This window comes from Canis lupus, chromosome 10, assembly GCF_011100685.1.
Source record: "Canis lupus familiaris isolate Mischka breed German Shepherd chromosome 10, alternate assembly UU_Cfam_GSD_1.0, whole genome shotgun sequence".
Taxonomy (NCBI): Eukaryota; Metazoa; Chordata; class Mammalia; order Carnivora; family Canidae; genus Canis; species Canis lupus.
This window is the reverse complement of record NC_049231.1, coordinates 70,485,339-70,493,884: the sequence shown is the minus strand read 5'-3', so window position 1 is coordinate 70,493,884 and position 8,546 is coordinate 70,485,339. Positions and strand designations below refer to the sequence as shown.

The window sequence follows — 8,546 nt, the reverse complement described above, 5'->3', positions numbered from 1 at the left end:
CGTGGTTAGATGTCGCTGTGGAGATAGATGTGGGTACACCTATCCATGTATCTCCAGCCTGGTGGGGGGTGTCCACACACATGTACACACAGGCTTGCAGACATACATGTAGATGCTTAGGAAGAATGAACTATGTGTACAGATTTTTTTTTTTTTTTTTTTTTTTTTTTTTTTAATGATAGTCACACAGAGAGAGAGAGAGGCGCAGAGACACAGGCAGAGGGAGAAGCAGGCTCCATGCACCGGGAGCCCAACGTGGGATTCGATCCCGGGTCTCCAGGATCGCGCCCTGGGCCAAAGGCAGGTGCTAAACCGCTGCGCCACCCAGGGATCCCTATGTGTACAGATTTTTAATGGCAGGTTATTTTTCCTCTTTTCGGTCACCTGGATTTTTTTTTTCTACAATGAGTATCATCATTAGGGATGTAATAAAGAAATTAAAGATTTAAAAAGCAATTAGGCATACTTTCCCAGGAGTCTTTTGTTACTTTCCCGACATGAATCTCCCTTTCCTACTAAGGTCCCAGGCAAGAGCTCTTAGACCTGGATGGTTCAGAGCAGCTTCCTCCGCCTGAAACACGGTAACCCTTCCATATAGCCGGACTGTTGCCCCATATCCGCACCACCTGCTTATGATGCCACCAGGTGTAACGGCCTGTTCACCGAGGTCTGGCCCATTGTCATTGTTCCAGAGGAACCTGCTCCTACACAGTGTCCTGAAGAAGAAGAACCTATTCCCAAGGCACAGGGTGGGTGTCCCAGAGGAATGTGAGGATGGGTGGCTTCTCTGCCCTCGCACCTAAGGCCGGGGCACGTGCCCAGAGGGTAGCCTGGGATCCCTTGATTCTCTGGGGTCTGCTGCTCAAACCTGGCATTATATGCAGGAGTCTGCTCTGAGGCTGTGGACCAGCCTGAGCAGTGGTCAGTGTCCTTTTCTCACATCACCATCTCTCCTCTCTGCATCCCCTCCTCCTCCCATCTCCTTTCCCTGTGTGTTGTCCACTCTAGTGTCCTCTGTGCCTTGACTGGAGGGACTTGGATTACTCTACTTAGAGATGACTCTCAGCCCTGCGGGGGCATCTCAAGCAACCCAGGCCTCTTCTCCACTCCCCAATTGTGCCCATAGCCCACCCCCAAGCAGAAGGAGAGTCCTAACCAGAGAAGGGGAACAGTGGCCAAACTGTTTCCTTCCTCTACTCTTCTCCAAAGAAGGCCTTAGAACCCCAGGGGCATGGCGAGGGGGAAAACAGAAACGAGCACCAACTTCCCTTCATCACTGCAGTGATTTTTGGTCACTCTAAGTCTGGCCCAAAGTTCCTCCTCTGTTCAGAAGAACTGGGATCACCTGAGCAGCCAGGAGAACCTTCCATTTTCCCGGCAGGAAAGTATGGCTGGGGCATCTGCCTCTGTCTGGGTCTGTTCTGCTCCCAGGCTGTCAGGTCAGTGGCCACAAAGGCCCCCCGGAGGGATGCGCGGGGGGCGGGGGTCTCCTGGCACCCCAGAGGCGCTCGGCAGGTACTTGCGGGATGGATGCCCGCGTGGGTGATGCTGGGTGATGGGAGTCCTACAGGAGAAACAGGGTAGCCCTGGGACAAGGTGGCTGAAGTGTCGCGTAACAGGCCCTGGAGGAGAGAACCAGCGGCCTCTTCCTGAGAGCCCAGGACGTCGCAGGGGGACGAGCTATGGCTGAGGTCAGGCAAGGGGCGTAAGCCAGAAACGGGAACTTTGGGAAGCCACGACCACCTCTGTGGGGCCCGCTTCCCATTTCTTCTGGATAAGAGGCCCCCTGAGGAGGGGGGCAGCCGGGGGAGCCCTTGTGCTCCGGGGGTGAGCGCGCGGGATGAAGGCGGCCGAGAGCGAGGGCCCGGATGCGCACTTCGCGGTGGACAAGCAGAGCATCTCCCTGAGGCCCCGAGGCAAGAGCAGCCTCTGCTCCGGATCTGCCTCCCGCTCTGTCCTGCTGTCAGCGGCCCCGACAAACGCTGCTTCTCCTGCAGAGCCTCCTCCCGACACAGGCCCGTGTCCCGTCCCGAGGAAGCCGTTGGTGGTCCAGGCCGCGGCTGTCGTCCTCCTGCTGGGCCTGAGCGCGTCCGTCCTGCTGCAGGCCGCTCTCTGTGAGTCCTTGGGGTTCACCGTCCCAGCTGGGGCCTTCTCCACAGCCAGCCAGCTCCCTCAACACCCCGACCCTCTCCTGCCTGCTGTCCAGGTGTCCCCCACCTCTGGCTTTTCCGTTGGTCTCATGTCTCCTCTTTCCAGGTGCAGTCACAGTGTCCCCTGTCTCCAGTGAGATGAGCTGCCGCCTCTCCCTCCCGGTTGTGGGGACACCCTGATTGGGATCAGCACCTGCATGTTTGTGCTCAAGGAAATGCTCTTTTGTGCCCAGGAAACATTCACCCATTTCTTCATCTCACGTGTCCGCCCGACCCCAGCTGTGCCCCTTTTATTTGGAGCCTTGTGGGCAGCCGCTGACAGTGAGTGAACCGTTTCCTGGCCCCATCAAAGGACTTCTGCCTGCATCCTCAGCCTCAGCTGACGAGGTGGAGAATCTCCCAATGAGCTGACCGATGTCACCAGGACCCCCTCACGCTCTCTTCTTCCTTCTTCCCATTCCTGCTGAGGTCCCATCAGGGGAGACTTCCTGCTCATTCACTGGACGTGTGGCTTCTCTCTCCTCCTTTTCTGCTTTGCCAGTCCCTCATGCTTTCTGCTCCCAGAGCCTGCTCCCTCCTACCAGGTCTCCAGAAAGCAGAGGGAGGGAACATCTGTCTTATCCCTTCAAGGCTTTGGGATGTATTTGGTCTCAGACCTGGAGCCTCTGAGCAGAGTTTCCTCTTGGGTTGTTGTTGGTCTCTCCTATCTGGCACCCAAGCCTGTGACCTAGCAGAGTACGATGGTGGATGGGACACGGGAAGGGAAGAAATGGTTTCCTAATTCCCTCTTTCCATATTCACTGGAGAAGAAGCCACTTCCAGATTGGAAGTCCACATGGCTGGCCCCCATCGTGGCCACAAGGGGCCTGTGGGCAGATGTGGGAAGGGTGCTGCCTTAGCTGACGCCCGGAGGGAGTCTCTGTTCTGCCCCCAAACTGGCCATTTTCCCGTTAAGTTCCTTCCCTGAAGCCAGAAGCTCAGCCACGTGTGATGCCCCGCAGAGAACGGCTTCCCCTCGGGGGAGAGACAGACTCTCCATCAATGTCTCTACCTCTCCCTTATCAGAGCCCAGAGACTCGACCGCTCTCAGCCAGGCCTTCAGCAGGTGAGGCAGGGGCCCTGAGCCCACACCCCAGGACCCCAGGACCCCAGGACCCCAGGACCCCAGGACCCCAGGGCCCCAGGGCCCAGCCCTATTCCCTGCTCCACTTGAGAGCCACCCCCAACACGGATGCCCGTGTTCACGTCTCGCCCTTATTCTCCAGATGACATTCTGCAGATGGTTTCCCAAGGCTGGAAGTACTTCAGGGGGAACTTCTACTACTTTTCTCAAGTCTCAAAGACCTGGTACAGTGCCCAGCAGTTCTGTATGTCCAGGGATTCACAGCTGACCTCAGTGACCTCAGAGAGTGAACAGGTGAGTGCTATTGCAACGGGCTCTGGGAAGGGGGCGCCTTAATAGCTGTATAAGCAGGATCGGCAAGATTAGGGTGCAGTGGCAAAAATCCCCAAGTGTCAGCGACCTAGCAGTGGAGGCTTGCTTCTCAGTTCCACAGCTTGTCCAGCAGAGGCCTGCAAGGGGTTGTTCCCATGTGGTTCCACACGGACCTATGCATCCCGAAAGGGACGTCATCCCAGCGTGTGTCCCCACAATTCCGAAGCAGGGAAAGAGAACGCGGCGAGCCCTATGTCGGCTCTTAAGCTTCCGCCTGCAAATAACAGACGCGTCTGCTCACAGCTCATCGGCCAGAGTGAATGATGCGGTAGTTCCAGCTTCAGGAGGGCGGGGAGGGGCAATCTTCCCACATGCCCAGGAAACAGACGCGTTTGTGAACGGGGCTAATAGCCCCACGCCAGCCAGGAAGTGTCCTGTGTGGCCAGCGGGACACTGAACCAGCCCCTTCATCGGGAGGTGGGCTGGGAGAGCAGCAAAGAGGTGTGCTCTCGAGGCAGCATCTGGAGCCCAGCCCTGCCCATAGCTAGTCCTAGAGCCCCGGGCCGGTGACCTGACTTCTCGAGCTTCGCCTGTTAACCAGCGAGACGCACATGACACGTCCCTGCTTCCGAGGACCGCTGAGTAGGTGCCTACGCGCTCACAGCATTCAGGCGTCGTGATCTGGGCCCTTCTCCCGGGGCCCCTGCTCTGGGGTTCTGCTGAGTCCTTCTCGTGCTCTGGCACCTGTTTCCTGAGAAGAGCCTGAGTCTGTTACTTGTGGGGCCAAAACAAAGCAGGATTTGGAAGGTGGACTCTGGCTGGGGCTAGGAAGGGACTTGAGAGGGGTCAGTGTGTGGTGTGTGGGGCGGTCCCCGAGGACAGACGCTCCGAGGGGCCGAGGTGCCAGCTGAGCGGAGCGGCGCCTCCCCCTCTGCCCCTGCAGGAGTTCCTGTACAGGACGGCAGGTGGACTTTCCTACTGGATCGGCCTGACCAAAGCTGGGAGCGAGGGGGACTGGTCCTGGGTAGATGATACCCCATTTGACAAGGTCCAGAGTGCACAGTAAGCCCTGGGGGCTCCTTCCCAGCCTGGCCTTCCTGGGCGCACAGGTGGGGTGACTCCGGGGCTTGTGGTCCTTCCCTGGCCTCGGGCGGCAGGAGCGCTAAGCTGAGATCCAGCGCACCTGTGCCACTCGTTGCCTGTGGGACTGGGGACGAATCCGTGGCCTCTCTGTGGCCTCCTTGGGAGGCCCCTGCTCTGTCTCGGGCGTCACAGCGTGGGTTTGCGTTGGGCCTTGAGAGCAGTGGGCCGGCTTGGGCCTCCCCCGGGGGAGTGACCACACATTTAGAGGTTGACAGCTCACCAGCTCCCTTCCTCTCAGGTATGCGTGCAAAAACGTGATGCTTCCCCCCAGGATCAGAGCTGGGACTGAGGTCCCTCATTTCTTTGTCGGAAACAAAATTTTTTTTTTTTCCTCTAGCAGGTTCTGGATTCCAGGTGAGCCCAACAATGAACACTGTGCTGATATAAAGGTGTCCTCGCTTCAGTCATGGAATGACGTCTCCTGTGACAGCACGCTCTTCTTCATCTGTAAACGGCCCTACAGCCCATCAGAACCATGACGGGCCTGGCCCCAAGCTCACGCGTTCAGCTGCAATGCTTGTCAAACTCGAGAAAACGCCCCTCTTTCTTCCAATCCCAGGGGAACTTTGCACCTTCATCTTTTTGGCTTTGGAATTGTGCACAGAGGCACCCTGGAGGTCACCGGCTGCGGCTGGGAGCTCTCCGGTCGGTGCCATCGAGGCAGCTGGCATAAAGGGCGAGGAGGGCGGAGAGGATTTAGAAGTTCACACTGCCCAGGATGGCGATCAGGGTCTTGGGTTCCAGGTCCCTTCAGAGACGCCGCAGTTTTATCACGTGAAAGTGGCTTCACAACATGCAAACAATGTCTAGGACTTTTCCAGTTGGTCCCACAGAGTTCCCAGCTGCGTGGGGGCCGTGCTGTTCTCAGGGGGAAGAGCTGTGCGCCCGGTGACCGCATCCAGGCCCTGTCCCTGTTGCCTCTGCATCCACGTCCCCTGACCTGTGAGCCCCTCTCTGAGCAGGGGCACCTGGTTCAGGTCGGGGGCTGGCGTGGGAGCCGGACCAGTATCCACACTCCTTCTCGCTCCCGCTCACTGGGCAAGCTCTGTGGCCCAGCCCTGTGTTCTGCGCCCCCGGTGCCCCCGTGCCCCTGTGCACCCCAAGCACTCCTCTGCCTCAGCTCCCGACATCCCCTTCACGCAGCATCTCGTCTCCGTCCCGCGGGTGAGGAGGAAGAGGTCCCCTGTCCCCAGAGGGCTTGCCTGGGAGTCGTATCAGAATCCAGCGTGTTGTCCCTGTGAGCAGGTCCCTGGCTGTCCGGGGAAGCGCGGGCAAGGCCACCGGCTCTGCGGGCACGAAGCTCTGGGGGACCCCCAGGATTTGCTGGGAGCTCAAGGCGGACAGGCAGCAGCGAAGTGCCGCACACTATGACGGTGCGTACCGTGGCTTTTACTGAAATAAAGGAGCGCGAGCTCTGCAGTGTCTCGACCCCCTCGGAGGTCTTCCGTCTGCAAAGCTCCCTGGACTGTGTTCGTGGCCTGGCTCTGCTCCAGGGAAGGCCCGGCAGTGTGGCCCTCCTCACAAAGACCCTGCTCCCGGGCTTCGGGTCTACACCCGCTCTGCGGGCCGAGGCGGGGATGCAGGCGGGGCCGTAGCCGCCAGGGCAGGAGCGGAGGGGGCAGGAAGGACGGGGCGTGAGCACAGGGGTGGCTCCGCAGGGCGCCCCCGTCTCCCTAGGGCCTCGGCAAGCCCTCAGCAGGGCCGGGTCAGGACGTTTTTCTTTTACTGGGACCAACGGGCCGTGTCCTGGCTGCTAAGGGGTCAGGCTCAGGGCAGAGGCATTCGGAGGAAGCTTGAAGAAACACGGGCTAAATGGGATTTCTAAGATCCAGCCATGGATAAGGGATGGGCGGCGTGATCGTGTCCACACAGGAGCTTTTATGGGCGGTTCCAGAGACCGCTGGCGTCTGAGGGCTCGGGCCTGTCGCCAGGGAGGACGGGTGAGCCGAGGCGGCTGCGGGCGACAAAGAACTCTTGTACGCGTTCACCAAGAACGATCTCGTTCCTACTCGTGATTCCAGGTAGCCAGTCCGGGGAGCACCGAGCCCCCTCCCGGGGTCGGCTCCGCGGCCAGAGCTCGAGCTGATGCAGAAGCCAAACAGCAGCTGCTGCCAGGAAGCTTTCCCGTTGTGTTTCCGACGGCGCGCTGCCCTCTGACGCCTTAGTCCTGAGGCCTGGGCTGCCATGTGAGAAGCACGCGGCCCTACTGCGCCCTCCCCCCAGGTGGCACCTGTCCCCGGGGCTGCTGGCTCAGGAGCTTGCGCCGTAGTGCCCGTCCTTCCCCTAACTAACCGAGAGCCCCCTGTTCTCACCCGACGTCACCCTGCCTCGCTACTGGGCCAGCGACATCCACCCAGCCTTCAGCTTAGTGGCTTCCCCTAACCCACCTGCCCACCCACCCGGGAAACCACCCCAACAGGCCAAGCACATCCCCCTGCAGGAGTCAGGGCCACTGTGTTGTCTTGTCGCCACCGCGCCTGCCTCCTCCTCCCACCTGCGAATCACAACTAAGAGACGACTGTCAGCCTCCCCGTTCGGTGTGAGACGTCATCTGTTTCATCAGCTTCCTCTGTGTAGGGCAGGAGACCCCCCTCGATCCTACGGGCTGAACGCTTGTGTCCCCCCCAAATTCATATGTTGAAATTCTAACCTCCAACATGACGGTATAGCAGGTGGGGCCTGTAGGAGGTAATTAGATGATGGGGGGGCTCACAATGGGATTCAGGCCCTGGTGAGGGCAGACCGGAGAGCTGGCCTCTCCGCCCCGCGGATCCACCCTGGGAAGGCCACAGCCTGCGCACCGGGAGGGGGGCTCTCAGCAAGAGCCTCGTCCCGGCATCCCGAACGGTGAGAAACAGATTCCTTGGGGCTGCCTCTGGGTCCGTGTACTCTCCTTGCAGGTGCTCGAATCGACGGACTGGGACGGAGGAGAGGCGGCGGTTGACCGAGGCTGGTCCCGCTGCCAGCAGGTGAGGAGGACATCCGGCCCGTCTCTGGGAAGAATTCGGATGTTCAAGTACTGCCCAGGGGATGGGGCAGGAATACGGGAGTCCAGCTGCAAGGTCCTGAGTTAGGGAGAAGGGCTGATAGGGCCACCCCAGGCCCCACACAACTGTGGGGTAAGGCGGGAGCGATAAGGCCGAGCACACGGGAGTGCATCTCGTGGGACCGGAGTGGTGCAGGGGGAGGGCAGCTGAGCCGCCGCCGGTCCCCCTGAGCTGCAGCCCAGCCCTCCTGGCCCTGGGGTCCTGTGCACGTGGGAGCTGGTGCCCCCCTCGCCCCCGTGTTTTTCCAAACAGAAAGAGCCCGAGTCGGTGAGGATATACTTTTATGGGGAGTCTGTGCCGCGTCCCGTGGCAGCCGGAATAGGGTCGTGTGTTCTTGGCTCACTTCCCCCAGGTACCGGGCACACTGCTCCGGTGAGGCCGCTTCCTGGGTACCTGCCCTTCTCCTGGCGGTGGGGCCTCGCCCTAGAAATCCTGGCATGGGTGGGACTTCGGGGTCTGTCTCGGGTGTGGGTGGGCGTCCTCAGCACCCGGCTCCTGGGCTCACGGACACCATAGTACTCCTAATGAAATTCTAGGAATTTTCCTTTGTCAGATGGAAAGTTGGGAGCCAAGGACAGGTGAGACCTTTGTCACATCCAGCCTGTAGACTTTTTTTCAGATTTATTTATTTATTTATTCATAGAGATGCAGAGAGAGAGAGAGAGAGGCAGAGACACAGGCAGAGGGAGAAGCAGGCTCCATGCAGGGAGCCCGACGTGGGACTCGATCCCGGGTCTCCAGGATCACGCCCTGGGCTGCCCCAGCCTGTAG

General features: G+C 59.7%; 1 protein-coding gene across 1 annotated transcript; it reads left to right on the top strand.

Annotated features, from left to right (window-relative positions):
• Positions 1–1,840: 1,840 nt before the first annotated feature.
• On the top strand, positions 1,841–5,207 carry CD207 (CD207 molecule). The gene is made up of 5 exons (XM_038551593.1): positions 1,841–1,916; positions 1,998–2,114; positions 3,416–3,567; positions 4,529–4,647; positions 5,069–5,207. Exons 1-5 carry the CDS (start codon positions 1,841–1,843, stop codon positions 5,205–5,207), a joined length of 603 nt encoding a protein of 200 aa, XP_038407521.1.
• Positions 5,208–8,546: the final 3,339 nt, after the last annotated feature.

Coding starts and splice junctions, on each gene's coding strand:
- CD207 (XM_038551593.1), top strand. CDS start 1,841: ATGAAGGCGGCCGAGAGCGAGGGCCCGGATGCGCACTTCGCGGTGGAC. Junction 1,917..1,997: donor CATCTCCCTGAGGCCCCGAG/GCAAGAGCAGCC, acceptor CTTCTCCTGCAG/AGCCTCCTCCCGACACAGGC. Junction 3,568..4,528: donor TGACCTCAGAGAGTGAACAG/GTGAGTGCTATT, acceptor CTGCCCCTGCAG/GAGTTCCTGTACAGGACGGC.